The sequence below is a fragment of the Ptychodera flava genome, chromosome 6 (genome assembly GCF_041260155.1).
Source record: "Ptychodera flava strain L36383 chromosome 6, AS_Pfla_20210202, whole genome shotgun sequence".
In the NCBI taxonomy this organism is placed as follows: Eukaryota; Metazoa; Hemichordata; class Enteropneusta; family Ptychoderidae; genus Ptychodera; species Ptychodera flava.
In genome coordinates, this window is record NC_091933.1 from 32608609 (window position 1) to 32630455 (window position 21847).

General features: G+C 37.8%; 2 protein-coding genes across 5 annotated transcripts in view; one reads left to right on the forward strand and one right to left on the reverse strand.

Moving 5' to 3' along the window:
- LOC139135532 (gamma-secretase-activating protein-like) overlaps nt 1-9697 on the forward strand; it is a 31840-nt gene extending 22143 nt beyond the window's left edge. For 3 of the 4 annotated variants that reach the window (XM_070702965.1, XM_070702967.1, XM_070702966.1), the window contains 7 exons: nt 57-241; nt 855-949; nt 1601-1794; nt 2211-2307; nt 7726-7827; nt 8156-8239; nt 8866-9175. In XM_070702965.1, coding sequence (XP_070559066.1) covers nt 57-241; nt 855-949; nt 1601-1794; nt 2211-2307; nt 7726-7827; nt 8156-8239; nt 8866-8993 — 885 coding nt within the window. In that variant the 3' untranslated portion in view covers nt 8994-9175. Of the gene's footprint in view, nt 1-56; nt 242-854; nt 950-1600; nt 1795-2210; nt 2308-7725; nt 7828-8155; nt 8240-8865 lie in introns of all 4 variants that reach the window. The other variant, XM_070702968.1, reaches the window with a different exon arrangement.
- A 1196-nt stretch (nt 9698-10893) lies between these two features.
- LOC139135534 (coiled-coil domain-containing protein 146-like) lies at nt 10894-21792 on the reverse strand. The gene is made up of 15 exons (XM_070702969.1): nt 21647-21792; nt 21186-21348; nt 20891-20973; nt 20346-20555; nt 19545-19853; nt 18936-19163; nt 18136-18415; nt 17217-17476; nt 16264-16428; nt 15100-15324; nt 14149-14377; nt 13280-13408; nt 12780-12917; nt 12083-12331; nt 10894-11589 (listed from the first exon to the last, which is right to left on the reverse strand). Exons 2-15 carry the CDS (start codon nt 21324-21326, stop codon nt 11386-11388), a joined length of 2850 nt encoding a protein of 949 aa, XP_070559070.1. The 5' UTR covers nt 21327-21348; nt 21647-21792; the 3' UTR covers nt 10894-11385.
- Between the last annotated feature and the right edge of the window lie 55 nt (nt 21793-21847).

The following is a 21847-nucleotide window of genomic DNA, read 5'->3' on the forward strand; positions in this document are numbered from 1 at the left end:
GATTTTGTTGGTTCTGTATTCTTACTTTCATAAATTTCTTGATTATTTTTGTACAGCTGGTCGACAAGCTTGCAACACACTTGTCCAAGAACTTGAAGCGAGAGACCAAAGTGAAGTCCTACAACATCGCCACAGAGTTTGTGGCGTGTCAGTTACGGCAATCCAAGCTACTGCTTCAAATGATGTGGACAGCTCTGGGGTATGAGGCTGACGCTCACTGTGTCCAAAGACTGTCTACTCTGTAAGTACCACTGTGCAGACTTATTCATTGATGCTGTCTTGACCTAGTCACCCCCTACTTGCCTGTAAACAGGTCCACAATCAGCATTGATAACAATGAGTTTGGGCAAAACTACTTTGGTGAAAGGGTTAGATCAGACTTTAGTACATCTATACTGTCTTCAGCATGGTTGGTTGATTTGCATTCAGTAAACTTGGTGGAAAGTGTGAAACAATTCCTGGAAAACTTCAAAATTTTAACCTTTGATAAGCTTACAAATTTGAAAAAGTTGAATTTTACAAAGTTGATGTTCTGGCATGTCCGATTGTTGAAAATTTGTATTCTTGGAGGTGACTGTAGAGTTGCTATAAATCACTCCCGTTGACACCAGACTCTTATGAACCGTAGTCCTGACCAGAATTCACTTGTCATCAATAACAATGCAGTTTACGCATGTACGGGCAGAGTTGACAAGCTTAATAATGTGCATATCAACATGCTTTGGGGAGAAGAGCAAGAGATTATTGTTGACATTAAAACAGAAATAGAGGAAAAAATCAGCAAAGTTAGCATTACTGGCACTTGAAATGAAGAGATTCCGATCCACCTTCAACTGTTGTTGCTCTCTCCGCAGCAAAAGGGAAGCCACGGAAGAAGACCACGCATTTTTTCACATCCTAGAAAGGTACTACTATGTTGCCGAAGAATTGTGCTACCCAGTGCCTTCAGGTGAGCTGTGTGAACTGTCTTCATGCTTGTCAGTACTCACAGACTTTGAAATTGTTATAAGGCTTCATGAACTATCCTGAGGGACAGTGACTATACTACTTGTTGTCTCACACGTGACATTCTTTTGGACTCCCAGTTACAGATACGCAGTCACTGCTTTGCATGTGTCCATATGTACTGACGAGACATGTCAACAATACTTACCAAAAGAATTCTAGTTGCACCTCATAGTTTGCAGTAGCAAACATTTATGCATGTCCCAAGGTATAGATCAGCGACTTCGTACTATAAAAAAGTTTAAAGAAGTCCATTAAGGGATATTGATGTTAGTCATCACTGGAGTTAAAAACGTGGACAGTAAAGCTGTTTTTATGTTCGTTGGTCAGCTGTTTTTCTATCAGTGTGCTCAAAACAGGCAACTGTTTGCTAAAGATAGTAAGAATCTGGTTTATACTATGCTTACTGATGAAGAGCCTGATGCTTACATTGCCTAATTTGCATGATCTGTGATTGACCTTTTCTATCATCTGACCTCTGACGTACTGTCATATAATCAAGTTCACAAAATAAATTTCAGAAATAGTTCCATGCGAAGATTGTATCTTTCAAATTGATGAATAAACAACCATCTGCACTTTGTCACCATGACAGGCTTTGTGTCTCTCATCACCATCCTTGGATACAATTGCCTTGACAACCAGACATTTCTGCACTACGTCGATGCTGGTATTTTTCGACTCAATGATGACTTCCTACGAGCTTTCATACAAGAGCTTAAAAAGGAAGACAATGACAACGAGAGTGCCAGGATGAAATTTCAAATCATCAACAGACTCGACCCTCAGGTGAAAAAAACAACTTTATTCCTGAAATTCAGCAGTGTAGTGATAAACCTGTAGGAGACAGTTAAGTGTGAAGAAAGCATTTGTGGCTGTTGAGGATACTCACATAAAAATAAATATGGAAATTCAAACTGACAAAATTCGGATTTGAAACTGGAGAGTAACTTGTAAGGAATCTGTTTGCATCATTTGTAAAGTTGGTCAGGTATGCCCCCAAAAAATGGGTGATTTTTGGTGAGTGCAGTGTGACTGAGATGGTATTTCATTGTTGCTTGATTTTAAATTAGGGTATATCTCACTATTACGGTGAGAAAATTACTGGTAGTTTTATTCCTTCAGTCGTTGATGGTTGACATTATTTCAGGACTGACAAAATGGCTGTAATAGTTTTTCATTGCATATCTTCCGTTGCTTGTCAGACTTCGATGATCGAAGCCTTAGAACAGTGGAACCACCCTACAGCATCTAGATATTTATCACAGCAGTATGTTTCTGAAGTACTTCTAGAAAATGAAGGTGAGACTTAATTTGATGTGAATCTTATTGTCATTGCAGGGTTTAAAGGGACAAAGTCAGCCATTTTTCATGAATTTTGTTTGATACGAGATACTACTTATATTGTTTGACATGTTGAAAGATACTGAATGAATGGGTGACCATGCATATACTTGACCCCGGTTTTAGACACGATACATGAAACCATCGTGAAAGTGAATAAATGGTCATGACCATTTATTCATTTTCACGATGGTTGCATTTAATTTGTCTTAAACCTGGCCAAGTACGGTATATGCATGGTCACCCTCTCATTCAGTATCTTTCAACATGTCAAACAAAATAAGTAGTATCTTGTATCAAACAAAATTCATGAAAAATGGCCAACCTTGTCCCTTTAAGGTAGCATGCGCGTCTTAAATGAAAGAATTAAACTTTTGCTTGAACTTTTCTCAATGAAACTTTCAACCCTACATCTACCAAATCAAGAATAAAAATCAGGGGTCACCATGCAAAGTTTGGTACTGAAGAAACAAATTACCTAACACTTACTGATATTATATATTCAAAATGGCCACCATCCCTGTGTTAACTCTATGATGATAAATGAAATTTTTGATTTTTGAAAAATTAAGGTGGTTTAAATTTTTCTTACTCCAAGAGCTTTAAAATGAGCTGCCACAAGTAGATCAGTAAAAGTTTGAGAGTCCGAATATCTGTCCCCGAGGTGCATTCTACCTTAATATTCCCCTTCTAGCCATTGAAGTTGAATCTTGTTGAACACCTGTTGAAGCCCAGGATACCTCAAACAATATCGAAATTGAAATTTCAACAATTTTCAAAGTAAACAGATGAATGTCTGTTTTTAAAGAAGCACTACAAGAGGGTGTACCAGATTTCCTCAAAATGAGAATTAAAATATTAACACCCACAAACTCACAGATATATGCCGTTCATACACAGGCCATTGAAACGTCTCTGAAACGGTTCTGGGCCAATACTGACACAGAAAGTTATGTGTGGACACTCCGAAGTGGTTCTGAAGCGTTTCAGATTTGAGACGGTTTAGTCGGTCCGACCAGAGCCGTTGTAGGGATTAACTCTATCCGCAAATCGCTGTGTGGACAGACTGAGCCGCTTCAGAAGCGTTTCAAACGCCCTCACGCGACAGGTATTTGTAACATAAAACAAACAATAAACAATATACAATATTCACTTTCGCCATGGCTGCCGAACACAGTACTACATCTCGCGGTATACTGGTCCGACGAAGAGATAAGCTTGCTACCAAAAACCCTATCGATTCGACCATAAAAAATAATTACAATTTGAAAAACGTCGAATTAATAGGAAATTAAAACTGCCGAAATAATTTAGTGGTCGTATTTAATTTGGTACGACGAGGATGAAATTTAAGCGAGACATGTTTGCCATGTTGAGACTGCTTCAAAGCATGGACTGAAATTTTGTGAGGTCGACAAATTAGGTAACAAAAAAACCTCAAACGCACGTTGGTGTCACATCAAAATCAAAGTTGCCGCGATTACAGACGGAACAATCTGTGACACTGCCACCGGCCGCTCGACGGACGAAACGTAAGTTGACATCGTGTGCCAGCCCTTGGAAATATATTGTAACTCCTTGACAGGCAGATGAGATAGTCTTATAGCGTTTGATGCATTGAAAGTTTGTAAAAATAATAAAAAATGACATCACCGATCATAAGAAACGTGGTGTTGAAGATAATAGTATGACGACCATATTTCTGTAAGTATTATCTAACTTTAGAAAACCAACATCTGAAGATTTACTTCAACCAACACTTTTGGATTTGTTCTACTCTTTATTATAAGATTAGTCGAATTTCTGGAAAGTAGGTGTACATTTTCGATGTCTGTGTATCGTCTACACCGAAGTCATATCCGAAAGAGTATAATCAGTTCGCGACAGCGTAAACCTCTCTCTCCCTCTCTCTCTCCGGCATTTCAATGTTTTATATTGTCGACATTTGTATATCAGTCTGAAGTTTCAGGTCACTGCTCAATGCAAGTAGTTGATGTCAATTTTTACCGTATCGGGCATGGTCTCCATCATCACTCTAATCGTTAGTGTTTTCCTGTTATATTCCATATCAAACTCAAAACACAACGTGAACAACGTTATATTGCATCTTTCGTATCAAAAACCGGTAAAGTTCGTAACTGGTGACATGTCACATGCCTGGAGAAAGTTCATCACCATCGATCGAATGTCCGTGGAGCTTTTGCTTCCAAATAGACATATTGAAATGCACAGGGAACTTCGCGGTATGGCAATTATATGAATTTTACCGTGAAGAAAGTCTGTGACTTTAAACTGGCCGCACAACCAACAATAAACATGGCGGAGCAATGATACCGATTTCAGAGACTTCGATTTTTTTTTCATTGCGACCTCGACCGCTGGTGAGAGCGAGTCGTCTATTTGTTTCCCACTGGCTATTTGGCTTTGAATTTTCAATTGCCATCATGTGCTAAGTTAAAGCTAAAAACAAGACTGGCGTTCTCTGTAAATCAATAAGCCTTTTGAATATGAAAAAATCGGACATCTGAACCTCAACACGCAGCTTGAAAGTTGTTCTCCGAATACGGACAGGGACATCGGCCCGGGACATCGGTGAGGCCGGATTTCACGTAGTAGCTATGGAAACCGACGGCTCGTTCTTGTTAGAAACCATGCGATGTACGCTCCCTTGGGCCATGGAATTTCGCCGTGTCGCCTCTACAGACTACACCGTCCATTACCTAACCATGCTATTAAACAATCACACGGTAGTTCAGTAACATACAATGTATATCTTCATTAATCTACCGATCATCGACCGTCGAACACTTCAAAAACAATGGTCACGGTCACGGATTCAAGGACGTTCACAAGAAGAAACTGTCAATAAGTGGCGCGCAGAATTATTTTTACTGGTTTTAAGAACTTCTAAAATAACTTGTAATCTGTATATCTTCACACATCGAACCGATATTGTATACCTATCACCGTTGAAGTTTATGTCTTTCTCTGTGGAGTTCTTTTTATCCAAAACACATATTCAGAAGAGTCCCACAGAGCAGTCAAATGAAAGGATAATTGCTTCAAACGAATGAAATTGCACGAAAGAATGAAAATCAACAGCACACCCTGGACGTGATTTAAAACAATAGCACTTGTGAATAGGACTATTCTATTTGAGTAAAAAGTGCCGTTTTTCTCGCAATTTTAGCAACTGTAACGACCCTTTATTCTTTAATGCCTTTCCATAATTGAAACTAGGTTTAGGGCTTATACACACAGTTTACACTGATGTACAGAACTTTAAAAAGTATTCTGCTGGTAACGAGCAAGGGTTTACACTCTAATGGGTGCAGTAAAACAATGGTCACGTCCATAGGTTCAAGGACGTTCATGGGGAGACACCATGGCAAATAGTGCAGTGTCGTAAAATTGCTTAGACTAGTTTTAAGAACGGTACAATATCTGGTCATCGGTGTACTGCTACCTTTGAATCGAAACAATAAGTGTAGACCTATAGCTTCGAAATTTTATGGGAGAGACCCCACGACTGAGACCGACAGTAGCATAACAAACTATTCCCAATTGTGCGTCCGTGTTTAATACAGACATCTCTGTAGGTGATTCTGGTTTCTCAATCGAATCAAAAGTCCGACATTGACAAAATTGACATAAAATAAGTCCGAAAAGTTATGTTTTATTCAACTAACTGATTCACCTCCTTTGATATCCCCTAAGCTACATGTAAACAGTCCGGAAAGACTGACATCGATGTCTCCCGGGCCCCCATTTCTTCACCGTTTTGCAAAACATCTCATCAGCCGGACGCATGGGCAATGTCTTTGTAGGTTGGTCAAAACTAATGACAGTATAGGTCAGGATGTAAAATCGGTCAAAGTAATATTGAATATGGAAGACGAAAATGCTTTCATCAATTGACAAAAATGAGAGGGAACGAGTCAGTAAATATCAAACCATAAAGGGGAGATCGAGACTGCCATCCCCTATGATTAATCAACTGGGAACAAAATATATATTTCGATCAACAGACTTACACAACCAGAGACAGCATTTTATTCAGCTTTAAAATAAATCACCGCCTTTCCTATAATAACACCCCGTTTGCGTTTCGATCTACTCTGCTCTGTCCCCAATCATGTATGGCCGTCCGGGTTTCGCCTGCCGTACTGACTGACACATGGTTATTTCTTCACATATTTTTTCATCGTTTGGCATAAAATACAGCATCTCTTTTGGTGCACAAGGCAAATCAACGTTTAGAAGGAAAGTCACAGGAGGTTAGGATATTATATACCGTAGGTGAAATTAGAATAGAATATTGAAGATGAAAAGACTTTTATCGGTCGACAAAAATTGCCATAAACCGAGAATTGAGATTGTCTATGATTTATTAATTGGGAACAAAAATATTCGATTGAGTCATTAAGTTTGTGTTTGATTCGTTTCAAAAATGTGTTCCTACAGTCTTATGCTATTGTTTGTGTTCATAAAAATGTTTGTTTCGCCTCGGATATTTGTAGGGAAGTTTGGATTAGTGTGGACGGTAATGTTTTGTTTGTGTGATGAAAGCTTATGGCGAGGCGAAACAAACATTTTTATTAACACAAACAATCGGATAAGAATGTAGAAACACATTTTGGAAACGAATAATACACAAACTCGACACAAAAACATTTTGGATGGTTAGGTGGGGAGCCTCTTTCACATTCTTTACAGCCAGTACGACGTCGTCCATTTCAGCCATCTTGTTACAAACAATGCTTGGCCATACACACCTTTTGAACTCGAGAGGGCGCATTAAGACGTCTTAAACATCAAAACAATGGCTTAATTTTGTGTATGTGGACGCAAGCAGACTCAATCTATTAATCCCCTGTGTTTACAAATCACAAATAGTGTTGCAGAAGCGTTTCAATTTTTCCCTGTCTGAACATAGTAATAGTAGCACATGAAAAGGCCCTAACTGAATGAACATAAAAGGGCTGTGTTAGGCCATACAAGCAATACAAAAAGTATGTGTTTTTAAGTAAGAAAGGTTTAACAAGTAGACCTACTGAACTTGTAGGAGATGGTTAGGACCTCAAGTGAATCAAATAATGCTTTTACCATCAGCTGTATCCAGAAATATTTTACGAATTGAAACAAATAGTTTTGAGCTGTTGTGCATTGTATGCATGTAGCCTCACCTTTTAATTGATATTTGTCCGAAAAAGGGTGCAAGATACCTTGATACAAAAACAAATACGAATTCCATAATTCTTCAGGCATTTAAGATTTTTGGATAACGTGAGGGCGCTGTACCGGGTTTCTAAACCATTGCATTTGATATGCACTTGCATCAGACACCGACTCTGTACTGTTTTTAATTCTCTCTAGATGATCCGTTGCAAGACGATGGTTGGGAGAAGGTCAAAGTTGGAGCCTTATCTGAGCATTCCTACTCAGAGAGCATACAGAACTCAATGAGTGTTGTCAGTGGTGAGTGGGGATCATTTTCTAAATTACATGCAGCTTACGAATATCCATGAATGACAAACGAGCTCAAGATATTGACATGCATGTTTTGAAATAATGTAGATCGACAATGGTTATAGAGGTGTATTCTCGATAAGATTAAACAAGAACTAGATTGTTTAAGTGAATTGCAAATTTAATGGAAAACACGTAGGTGCAAAGTTTGAATTAGACAGATACACGCAGGGAACAATAAGTTTACCAAGCCAAGAAAAATGCCCTTGACCATTGTCAATGGTAATATGGCAAAATTAGGATTTTGAATCATTGCCAAATGGTTTGTATATTTCAGACGATGGTGCCAGCAGTTTTGAGATTCTCTCCGTGGCAACATTTCCACCCCTGACAACACTGATTAGATATATAGAAAGTAAAGGTAAGGTAATTCACTTCAAGGGTTTGTTACCCATGAAGATAAGCTTGAAGAAAAATCTAAACTTTGAGTTTTGATACCTGCAGTGATGCTTGTCAGGCTTAAGTTAGATATGAGATATTTTTTATAAGAGTGTAGTCTGCATGACTTTAAATGCAGTCTTAGTTGAAAGATGGCTGTTACAGAATGTTGGTAAAGCAGCGAGTTAGAATACTCACAGAATATCCTGGATGGGCATGGATTTCTGCAAAAATACCATTGAGGGCGCTGTTTTCACCAGTACCTCAAAATTTCAGTTGACTTGGGCCCTCAAAAGACATACGTGTAAACAGTACTCAAACTGAAATATTACACCTATCAATTGGATTTGTGCTGCTGATTTTAAAGTCTAAATGCTCAGGTAAATGTTACTTTGGTAGCCATTGGGAAATTAATTCCAGGTCTTTTGTCAAATGCGTATTCTTTGCATTCTCTGCTGATCGATCTTGTGGTGTCAAACATTCAACCAAAAAGTTTACTTCTCAAACCTGTGACTTGATTTCTCAAGTATGCTAAATACATCTCTTGTCTTCATGTTGCAATATTTGACAAGTAGCCGTGAATTCCTTGTCTTTCTTGGTACTTTTCAGAGACAAACGACACTACCCAGCTCGCCGCAAAGATGACAAAACCAATCGACTCCAAATATGTAGAAGATAATGCACTGCACTACACAGTGGAACAGTGTGGCGAGAATCTTAGTCACGTTACCTTTTGAAATTCAGAGTTGATTCACTGCTACAGTAGTTTTAACAGCTCATCCAGTGATCATATGTTTAGTCACGTGCCAAATCATGTGCCACATATGTATTTTATAAGTATAGTTATCTGGATATAGCTGTAATGGTGTATGCCAATATAACCGTGACTGCAAAATATGAATATGTAAGTTTATAGTGTTAGGTTTTGGAGCGCAATATCAACTATAATTTCACCGAGTACTTCCAACATTGCGTGAATCTTTATATGGATAATCACAAAATGTTAATTTAAGTATGGATACTGCGCCATGTTATGTGTGCAGAACAAGGTGTTTGCAAATCTACCAGCCTCTCAAATCAATCAAGACATCAGAAACTCAATTGATGAAAAAACTAGCGGGTTTCTTAGATAATGCAAATGATTCCAGTGTCAGTGTATGTGCTGAACAAATGTGTGCTGAACAAAAAATTGTAGTCTATAACCAGAAAAAAGTTTACTTGACTTTTTAATGATATTACTCGGAATGTGCTGAATATTTCAGTTGTCATTATGTCACATGTGTTTTGACTGCCAGCAGGAGATTTTTCACATTGTAACTTGGGTAGTAGCCATGGTCTTCTGAAAGCTATGGATGTGTGTTAGCAAAGATATATGATTCAAAATCCATTCCCAGATATTTTTAGTAATCAGTAACTTGTGAACGAACCAGTTTTTTTCAGAGTGGAACTGATGATGCAAAAAGTAGGTCTTGACTTTTATCAACGCCACTGTTCATGTCAGGTTTACTCACCCATATGATTTTTTTCAGAAGTGTTGTAAGTGAAATCATTGCTGAAAAATAAATTGCCGTGATATGACCACTGATAAAATGTATATTCAAAGGCAATGTGCAATAGATGTTATCAGTAGAATTGTATATTTCCTCAATGTTTTTAGATAAATTAACACGCCAATTCAAATATCTTAGCAAGAAACATCAAACTGGAACTTAGAATTGAGGTTTAATTGCTTGTCCTTTTAATGTATTTACCAGCAATTCTTAATGCCTTCATTTTAAATGTACAGTCTAAATGATTATTACACTTTTTAACCAAGACGCTTTTGCCTGTGCTAAACATATGTTCTTGGTCTTTGGGTGATTGGTAATTAGAACATGCACTGCAAATGAAACTCATTTTGTTAGACCTGAAAAGCCTTTTACTCTGAATAGAAATTTTTATATCGCTGAAAATGTGATGCAAAATTATTTACACTTTCCTTGTAAATGCCTTTTTAAGCAAGATACATAGAAAAAAGTAATGAAATATGACTGAAGGGAAAGATGTATTGTTGCAACCAGTGCCATATCCTAGAAGTAAATTTGAAAGCAGGTGTTATTTTCACAGTAACAATTGTTGTACAGCCAATAAATCCTTACCTTGACAAACAAGTTATTTGATTATTTGCATGATTTGATAATCCCTAGAAGCTGAAATTTTGACTTTTGAAAGCTTGTTTCATGTAAAGATTATATGAATTGTGTTTTGTCAATAATTGAAGCAAAGGGACTAAAAGCCATATCAAACATAGTTGGGTTACCCAAACTTGTGTGTCCAGTAATAGGCCATTTGCATGACCCCACATCATGCATGAGTGACCGTACATCCCACTATTTTTGTTGGTGTGCAATATTCAAAACTCACCATTTGGTACAGGCTTAAATGCAAATTTTGACTCAGTTGCTATCTAGTACAAAATGCAGTGAACATGGTTAGATTTTACAGCGTATTCAATCAAGCAATTCATACCAATGAAAATGCCAGGATAAGGTCATACAGGGGTCGTGAAGAGTGTCCTATTGGCATTGCCAATGCAGATCTTGTATTTTGATTTTGTAATTCTAACATAGCATACAAAAAACAAGCAGTCCCAAATAGTTTCTTATAAATAGCTTTAATGTTTTTATTCACACAGTTTACCAATGCTTTGTAAAGTGCGCAGTCAAAAGACGGTTATAAAAGTCGTACCAGTAGGAAAAAAATTATACAATTATGTACATTTTGTTTGAAATTTTTTGTCAAATCTCTGCACGTTAAAAACTTATTTTTGTGTCTATTTGTATGGTACACTGTACATCGTGAATGTACAATAAAAGTTTTGAAATCTACACGGTTTGCCATAAATGATGTTGATTTCTGTTTCTGAGATGAAGACAACGAGGTGACATGTACACCAGGTAGCATGTAGATTCAGTGATACCAGCATCAGACAGAATTTCTGCAACTGTTTGTGAACTATTCATCTAGCTAGAAGGTGAATCCTGTCTTGTAATACCACCACACCCTACGCATGAAAAGAAAAAAAGTGTTCATTTCATAATTTGCAAATTTACATAATCCATCTACAAGCTAACAAGTTCTCGTTAGTTTCTATATTTCTATTGGTTTGACAACTGGTTTCCTAATGTGCCTCATGCTGGAGCCGGCTTCTTGTGGTTTGAAGGGCGCCATGACGCCGTACGGCCTGGGTACCGGAAGTTCTGCGTCATCGTCTGGTATGTAAGCGTTGGGTCTGGGTTCGGCCGTCGTGGTCACACCTCCCGCCAAGGTGTACTGCTCTTCCTCCTCCTCAACCTGCAAGAGTGGAATCATGAAATCATGAAAAATGATTGTCTTCACAAGGTGTGGTTTGTGTGGCATTTTTAAAAGCCCCACAGATTTCCAGCTCGTTATATTCCTTGACAGCTTGCAGACAGTACAGGTACTTGCAGTGACTGTGTATGTGGCACCATCAGCAACAAATTTGTGAGCATGACTTATCAAATTTGTAGTCAGCAGAATCTTCGCTTTGAGAAAAGGGATAACCCAAATACATCCAGAAGTAGGGTAAGAGGCAAAATATTGTATTGGAGTATTATCTCAGAATGCACACAAAGTTTGACACACTTCTTTTGAAAACTATAAACCACTTTACATGCTGCACGGCAAACAAAGTCAACTAGTGTTTTCATATTAGCTAATCCTAAGCCTTTATATTATAGACTTACAAAGCCAAAACCACATAATTTACAGCATGGCACTGATTCAGTTCACATAGGTTGTAACACGCCCTTATATGGAAACTTACCATTCGCCTGTATTCACTCTCTTGAGCTCGCCTTGTCTCGTCTCGTAGCATCTTCTCCCATTCAATGGCGGCTTCCTCCGTCGGTGCTTCGCCTTGTTCCATGCGGATGTAACTCTGCTCCAGGAGCGCTTCCTTCTCTTTCACGTGCTGTTGAAGTTTCATGGTCTGTGCCTGGGTCATGGACAGTTCTGACACCACAGCCATCATCTTCCGTGTGACCTCTTTGATTTTGGCCTGGAATTCATTAACCTGTAAAGGGGGAAAAATTCAGAATTGATTTTCAAATATGAACATGAAACACAGTAAATCAAGTTTGTGCCATCCATACACAGTAATCTGAGTGTTCATTTCAACATGGGCGTTGATTTCAGGATATGTGTAAATGAAATGGAAATACTACCTGCCAAATTAAATTCATTTATCATGAAGTTTTTCTGAGAGAAGGGGGAAGCAGACTTTTAAAGCCCAAGTAATGCCAACTTTGGTCCACTTTCTTCATATTTTTTGTTTGAAATCGCATCTTCAATTTATAAAAGTACATGATAAGTGATGCTGAATTGTAGAGTATGCACATGCCCACGATAGAAACCGAGTGAAAAATGAATTTTTCCCTGGTACATGTATGACGATTCCCTGGTATTTAAAAACATCCTCATGAAGCTCAGGCTTTCATTTACAGGGGCGGTATATCTCTTACCTTCTTTGCCAAGTTCAAGGTGTCCAACTTCCCAGACTCCGCTTTGTTGCGGACCCTGTCTGATAACCTGGAGACTTGTTCAAAGACCAGATCCTTCTCTAGAAGTTGTTCCTCTTTCTCTGATAACCGTATTTCAAGCTGCAAACAAATCAAATGTGGGAACTGTTAAAACTTATGCGAATTATGAAACAGACTTAACACCGACAAAAAGAAACCATAACAACCTTGTCACTGTCAAAATGCTGAGCAACTCTGTTGTCCACGGACAGGCTGAGTATGCATTTTATCCAAAATATATTTCCAACACTAAACATTCTCCATTTCTGTTTGTTTCTGTATAACATCCTCTTTTTGTCATTTTAAATGACCTTCCAATAATTTTTGTATACCATTTCCATGTTGCAATTATAAAGCAGTGTACATTTAATGAATAATTTACAGAGTCATACAATCGACATTGAACTTGAAATAAACAGCTCTGTGAAGGACACAGTTCTTACCTCTTCAATTTTGTTGTTGAGTTCGGCTGGAGACAAATCTCTCCCTTCTAAAAGCCGGACTCTCTCCTTATTGTAAGGGTTTTCAAGCTCCTTCTCAAGTTCTGCCATGCGATCTTGACATTGAGCAAGCTGTGAAGAAAATTAATAACATCCACGTTAACAACATATCAAAGGATATGTCCAGTCAAATGGCTGTTTCTTCATTCACAATTCTTGTCATTATAAACCTTAGAACCAGTAGAATTGTTTTCAATTCCAAATATTTGTTGAGAATATTATACTACTGGCAAATGCTGTGTAGTCATCAGAAAGTCATTGTCAAATTTATTGTGGTAACTAATGAGTTTAAAGGTATACAGTCACCTGTAATCTAAATATGCCCATATATGGTCAAAGGGGCGTTCCTTGATATTCAAAATGCCCATGTGAGGACACTGTAATTAAAAAGCGGCCACCCGCTTAAAATCTGTGATTGGTTAGATTTTCTCTTTCCATGGTAACTTTGGCAAAATTGGAACAGGTGATAGTATACCTTTAAACATTTGCTACCTATCACTAATACGCACGCGTGAACACACCCTTATCCTCTTCACTTTTAAAGATTTTTTGGTTAAAACATCTATGTGAAGAAGATTTATTATTTGTTCTGTGGTCAAAATTTCATGATAACTATATGAGGTTAAGGTGATCACCAATTTACCATTTGTAGTATAGGACTTTCAGTATGGACTTTGGGCAGAGGCAGTTATATTGGGAAAGACCTGGTATGTCAAAGGCACTACTACACCGAAGCAATTTTTGCCCTTCTCATAACTAATGGAATTATATCATATGCGGACAGAGTTTCAAAATCCTGCAATGGTACTCACTTGAATTTGCAGGGTCACGAGTTCACCATCAAGCGCTCGTTTGTTTGGTAGACTCTTCCTCAGCAGATCTATTGCCCTCTTCTCCTCTCCTAGCTGCATCTTGAGGAATCGTATCTCTTCCTCTCTGGCCTGGAGTTCCACGTCGCCTTTCCTTATCATGTCGTCTTGAATGTTGACCTTCTCGTAGAAGATGCAGACTTCCTCGTTTCTTACGATGAGCTGCACACCTCTGTGAAAACATGAACAACGGTGTATTTAAAGGATATTTAAAACGGTAAATACCTATGGATTGGTCTCTATCCAATACTATTCCTTTAACCCTTTTTAATTGTCCATGGTTTGACCCGAACTCGTTGTTGTCAATGGTGAGTGTGGATCTGTTTACAGGCAATTAGGGTGAACAGCTTATGATTTCTGAATGATCAGAATATGTTTAGGAATTTCTATAAATTTCCTGAAGTCAGATCTACATACATCCATACATATGTGAATGTTCTTGAGTCAAAGAAAACAGTGGTGTATCAAATTGATTATGCGTACACACTGTGTATTTGTTTCATGGTGTAAGAGGTAGGGTTACCATAATATCGAGGTAACTAAATGTCAGTGAATGGGGAATGCACCACCCAGACATGGGTAATTGGATTAGGAGGAACATTGATAAAAGCAGAACCAGACAGGGGGTAATTTTCAGAAACAACCAATATCTTGAATTGCATCCGCTAAAAGCTTCTCCTAAAGAAGTTCTACAACTTACAGAAATGAAATTTCACAGTTAGAAAGTCAATCAGCATGTCTTCATCAACGGAAGCAACTGTTTGCAGGGTTAAGTCAAAGCAAATTGTCACATTTTCACCTCATAGCACACACTGGTCAGAAATCAGCAGATAAACTGGCATGGAGAGACTCAATCCCTTAGAATGACAGTTACCCTTGCAATGACAACATTACCTGTCATTCCTGTGTTGGACAGCACTTTCGTATCGTTTTCTAAGTTTCACCATCTGTTCCTCAGCCTGGTTGATCATCTGGTTCAGTTTATGGATGTCCATCCTCTGCTGTTCTCGCTTCTCTTTCATCTCAGCTTCTATCCTCTGCTGTTTGGCCAGTTCATTTCTCAACTGGTCTCTGATGACCACTGCGTTCACATGCTTCAGCTTGGCTTTCTGTAACTGCCTGTTTTGATGTGAGTTTACAGAACAACAGATCAAATTCATATTCTCTTCTTTTCAACTTTTCATTGTGAAATGTTGGTGTGTTGCGTCTTCATGAAATGTGGTACTCAGATTATGGAAATGAAAGTTTTCAAACAACTTGGTCACAATGAAGGCAACTGTAGTAGTGTAGTTGATGACAATTTCACTCTTGAAACTGTTGTCAATGTTATGTTACTTAACAATAATGTACCTCCACCTGGCACATAATGGACAAAAAGCAAACTTTGAATGGTATAATGTATGAGGCAAAGATGAGTATATTAGGGAGTGCAAAATTTGCTTGAGTCTGTTATGGGCTGGAAGGGGGTACATTATTGCTATTATCTTATAGTTTTGGCAATGCCAGTGAATTTGTATATGTAGAAAAACATATGGGGCCACAATGCCAGATAATGGGATATATTATCAGTGATAATCTGGAGGGTATGACGTCACAAATTTCACTGGCATTGACAGATCTATGATATAATATTTTAAAGTATAAACTGTATAGTATTCTATGTTGCGATGAAATTCGTTTCTTCGCCTCGATAAAGTTTGTATGTGCGACGTGTGATAGTGAGCATGCGTGAGTGAGTGCTTCACAAACTCTACAACGTGTGGAGCGGTCTCAGTCAGAAAAATGTAACAACTTAGCCGGCTATTGAACCACTCTTTTTTGAGAGTGGGGATTTAGTCGAGCGGTTCTCTCTGTGGCCTCTCCGCTAGGCGACTGATGCCGTATGTTGTGGGTTCGAACCCAATTGAAAACTAGCCGTATTGCTAGAGTTGACTGAAAAGAGAATGTTTCCTCTTATCAAATACATTTAATGTAACTTTTATACATTAATATCTGATACCACACATTAACTAACATAGCACATTGCCACCACGTCTTTGAAGTGAAATGCAGCCTCACCTTTCTTTAGCATTACTAGATGTTCTCAGGATTTCAATTTCGTTCTGAAGAATCTTGATTTTCTCTCTCATCTCCGCAGCTTTCTGTGTGCTGGTTTGTATCAAATTGACGCACTTGTTGCGTTCATTCTTGATCACGTCGTACATCTTTGCAAAATCCTTGAGTCTGATGAAAGCGAGAATAGAGAGAGAGGGTAATAATTCAGCTTTTAAAGTCATTCTATGAGAAACTACACACAAAATATCCTATGATACAATGCAGTACTCTAAGGCACATAATAAATTCCAATATTTACTTATAATCCTTTGAGTGCTGTAATTTTTCCCACCAAAATTTTAGTGCAATATTTTACCAATTTTTATGAATTTTTCTGTAATTATTTTGATAATTTTGAACCAATAGTCACAACATTTTATCAACTAGAGTTTCTTATCAAAATTTTGGCAAAAATCTTAAAAAAATTGACTGGAATATATTTTTCAAAGGTGACAAAAATTGACTTTGGCGCTCAAAGGGCTAAGGTAAAATGCACCTCAGGGACAGATATTCAGCCTGTCAATCTTTTACACTTGTGGGGGGCTCATTTGAACCTTATGGGGGTAAATAACCAGGGAATTTTATTTTCACCCATAAAATAAAGATAGCATGGGGATAGCAACCATTTGGAATCTCATATTTCAGTAAACAGTGGGTAATTTGTTTCTCTAGTACCAAAATTTTGAACAGTGACCCCGATTTTTATTATTTTGAAAAAGAATGGTTGCAAGTTTGCTTGAGCAAAAGTTTAAGTCTCTCATATCCGAGGCATAAACTATTTTAATTTTAAGCAATCCTTTGTTGAAATTGTACTCAGAAATAAGATTACACTATATTGATTTGATTTGATAGAAACTTAATATTCTTGTCTTCATGACACCATAACACACACACAGAGAATAAAAAGCATCTCTCACTTGACTGTCATTTCCTTGTATTTCTTCTTGTTGTCTAATATCGCAAGGTCTTTAGTTTTCAGGTCTTCTATGGCTCGGTGGTACCTCAGCTCAGCTCTCATAAAATCCCTGGCTTTTTGTTCCCTCTCGTCTGCTTTGATGGCTGCTAGTCTGGTCAACTCTACAACTTCTATTCTCAAGTCACTTTGCTCATACAGAAGTCTCTCTTCTTCAGCTATGCTCTGTTCCACCTTCACTTGTTCCACTGCAGTGAGAGAGTTCTGAAAAAGGATGAAGAATTCAATTTAATAAAATTTTCTATTTTTTGTGAGTAACCAAAATCTTGTAGTACCGTACACAGTCAACTTAGACTTTCTCAAGGCCCATAGATAAACATCTGAATGACCCTAAATTTCACAAGTTTATCTGATATACTTGCCATACTCCAGTTAGCGTATGGTTCAAAATAACAGGGGGCAACCGTATTTGTCATACTCTAATCAATCATTGGTTCAAGATGGCAAGGGGAATGTTCATAAAGAGTAGCTATATTCTGGATCTTTTTAGTGATATTTTCTTGTCTCTACTTCCTCATGCTGACGGATCAGACAGTGACATGTAGTGTCTGATGCGATGTGATGTCTAGTTTTCTTTCATATGCTGATTTTTTGAATGCTTTTCAATAACTGGTAAATCATCTGTTGTCAGAGGACAACATCTGCTTCTGTTCAGTTGGTATATATTGCTGGGTCAGGGCAGAAAGACGATGGGGTTTACTGAGAGCACCATAACTTGAGTGGAATGCGACAAAATACACAGGAATCATTTTCAGTGTACTGTTGCGCAAAGCGGTCGTCATATGTACATACAGTGCAATTGCGATATTTCTGTCACTCCTGTTTATTTCTGTGACTGCAACTTTCTTTCACACTGATCTCACCTGTTGAGCAAGCATTCTTTTTGTGTTATCAACCTCTCTCTGCAGCTCTTTTCTCTTATCCAGCAGGGCGTCGTCCTTTGGCGCGGCATCAGCCTGAGATTTCACTTTGTCGAAGACAGACTGTGTGTGTGCCAGGTTTTCCTGGGCCACTTTGAGTTGGAGTTCAGTCTTCTTGAGGTTCCTCAGGTCTCGGTCTCTCTCCCTGAGCTTCCTAGCATGTAGATCATGCTGATTTTTCTTCTCCAAATGAATGTGCCGAAGGCTCAGGTCAAGTGTAGCTCTGAAACGTGAATTCAAACAGAAATAGATTTGTACAATAAACCCAGTAACACAAACTTTTCATGGGAGGTCAAGTCTCCTGTGAACACGAATTCAGCATAAACTTTAAGCTTAGCAATAGTTGCTTAGAATGTATTCTACATGCAATTATGATAATGTTATCTAATAATCTTCATATCTACAATCTGGATCATTGATAAGACATTCAAATTTATATATACATATTTTTTGTTCATTTACATAAAAAGAATATATTAATTGCTTTGATTTAATTCTTCAATGTTTGTCAATCTTGTTTACATTTAAAAATTGTTTAAATTAATTCATTAAATAAATCAATTTTTAAAAGTTATTTATAAATTATTTTCATTTATGTATGTATGTATAACCTTCAGATACATACATTTTCAATTATTATATATATAACCTAAACCGTCAAATCAATTTTATGAAAAATGTGGTCCATATATTCTCATATCAACCTTTGAAAACTTTGAGGGAAATATGAAATGATATCTCACCTGTCACCTTGATAAACAGCTTCCCTCTCTTTCGCATATTCATATTCTTTCATCTGGCCATCGAATTCTCGCTGCTGGGAGTCAACCTTTGATCGTTGCTTGTCAAGTTCTGTGTCCATGTCAAACTTGTCATCTTCAAGCGTTGTTCGTTTGCCCTCCACATCATCCAGCGCTGTTTTCAGCTCTGTGTACTGCTCGTTATGTTCTCCCAGTTTCCTTTCAACTTCACTAAACGTAACAGGAGTATAGGTTGTGAGATCGACAGTTTAAGTTTTTGATACATGTTTGGATGTAAACACCAGCAAGATGTCAAAGAGACCCAAGCAGTAAGGGTAAAAGAGTAACATTCAATCCAACATTTTGCATGAGAATTGTGTTGTAGACTGTGGTACATCGGAAGATATTAGAGTAAAATAAAATCTTTATTATAGGTTTGAATTACATTCTATCATTTACAAATGGTTGATTCTTCATTTCTGTTGCTCAAAGTGAAACGAAAAACCATTTGAACGATAAACAACAATGCAGATGACATGGAACTTAATGCTACCTTGTGCTGCCTTTCATAAATTGTTTTTAATCGTATGACAAAAACACAAATGTTCTTACTTTTTGTGTTTGTTCATCCTGTCCATTTCTTTGATGTATTGTCCTGGCAATGTTTGCACTTGCACAAGCTCTCCTTTAAAATTTTCCATCTTTTCCACCTCTTTCTCCAGATCTTTCAATTCAATGTCAACTTGTCTGTTTCTGTTATCTAGTTCCTCCTTGAGGTTTTTCACTTCTACTTGTCTCTGAGCAATTTCAACTCGCAGATCTCCAATGTTTTTCTCAAGTTCTTTGGTCTGCTTTTCAATTTCTTCCTTTTTGGGCATGCGCGAGTATTCCCTCTCAAGCATCCTTTTTTCCTCTTGCAGGCTGTGGATGAGAAAATCAATAAAGTAAAGTTTACATTGTACTTATATGCAAATTCATGAAACTATGAATTTCACATTACAGATAATCTTCTGACATTGATGAACAAACTACTCTGAAGTGAAAGAATTTATACAGGGTCACTGTAGTGTGGACTCGTTCATGGTTGGCTACATAATGTGTCCCATTCCTGCCCTTGACAATTAAACTTTGTGTAGCCATGCAGGCTCAGCTGAGTATTGGCCTCTGGTTTGGCTCAGCAAGATTGAAGTTGAGAGCGCATCAAGGTAGGGCAGAGATTTGGAAGAGACTATATCGGACCGTGAGCTTTGAGAGATTATTACTGTGATGTTGAAATTCGAAAGTCCTGCTTTGGACCTCTGGTTTTTTTGAGCAATTTTCTGCAAATGAAGTGGAGAAGGTATCCTAACAGAGTTCATTGACCCCAGAATTGTAATGGCTGTACAAATAAAGCCAATCAAAACGTAGTCTTACCTCTCCATTTTGAAATCATATTGAAAATTCCTCTCTTCTGTTTCATCAAACTCATTTCTGTGTTTTAGCAGCTGTGTCCTGAGTTTAGTGACTTCAGTGTTGGAACTCTCAGGAAAGTTATCCGCTTTCTCTAATTCTACTCTTTGCCGTTCCAATTCAACTGTGTTGTCCTTGGCTTCTTTGAGAAGTCTGGCTTCCGATTCACGGGTTCTGGAGAATTACAGCAATGTGAAAGGTTTTTGTGAGTTTCAAGTAACCAAAGCAATTTGATATCACTTTGTCCTTCTTTACATTCAACATTGATAAATACTGATACACGGCATTACTATTTTAAAACACATATTTGACAGCTCTATTCCACTGCTTTAGGTTGAATCTAAAAGCATGTAATAGCCCTTGCTGTGTTTCTGGTATTTCAAGTAATAGTGGCCCCCTCCGCCAAAAAGTTTTCTATTGTCCTGGCTGTGATATATTGAATTATGGTGAATTGCAAAAATAAACATTTTTAAAACTTGAAATAGCCTATCAAGCAACCATTCACTTACTTTGCTAATGTTTTATAAAGGTCAGTGTATTTAGCCTTCAGAAGAGCCACCTTTGTACCGGTCAATTTTCCTTCTTTGAAGAGCTGGAAATACATAATAAAAATTTAAAAAGGGTATGTATGGAAGGAAAGTGTATACAAGTCATGATGATATATAGGTTTGCAAAATTATTAAAATGTATGATTACTTACACATATCGAAAAATATTATGTGAAAACAGTAATAACTGTAGCTTGTCGCCTTCTCTGAGTATAACGGGTAAACGTAAAGAAAGAATCAACATAAAATAATATACCTCATCAAGGCACTGAAAAGCAGGACTTGCTGACACTTCAACTTGACTTTCTTCTTGCAAGACGACTTTCGGAGCAACCGGTACAATGGCTGTTTCGGGTTCACGAGGTGGACCCTCGTCCCCGCTGTGTTCAGCACTCATCGTATGCTTCCTCTACGGGCAGCTGAAACGAAGTTCACTTCTATATCAAGTTTGGTCTATTTCAAATGTATGAACGTTCAGAAAATACTAAATCCCTTCAAGGGATTCCAAACATATTTGAGCAAACTGATGACTATGGCCCTACATATACGCACGTCTATAGAGGTCTGAAATGACAGTTTTCTTTCTGATCGCAATATTCTCGGAACAGTGAAAATCAGTGAATTGTGTGTTCAGTTCACTATGCTCCAGTGACGGACTTGCGACTAGACTCCGTTGCTCACAACTTACGCTTACATTACACAAACCATTACACTCACCTCGACGGTAACGCAGTGATAATTCACAACCTTTCTCCTTATGGCAGTTAAGGGCTGAAAACGCCCTATTATTTTGTTACACGCATAGACTTTCCGAGAGAACGGGTTCAAAATCGTGGTAAAATGGCCGACAATAATATAAATATGAAGTTACCAAGGGCTACAGGATGTGACTGGCGTATGTAATCTTCACTTTGATTG

Excerpts from the sequence above, each read along its gene's own strand:
- LOC139135534 (XM_070702969.1), bottom strand. The coding sequence starts at position 21,326 with ATGAGTGCTGAACACAGCGGGGACGAGGGTCCACCTCGTGAACCCGAA. Across the intron at positions 20,974-21,185 it reads CTTTTCAGTGCCTTGATGAG|CTCTTCAAAGAAGGAAAATT; the intron begins GTATATTATTTT and ends ATGTATTTCCAG. Across the intron at positions 12,332-12,779 it reads CCTTGAACTTGGCAAAGAAG|GTTAATGAATTCCAGGCCAA; the intron begins GTAAGAGATATA and ends CCCCCTTTACAG.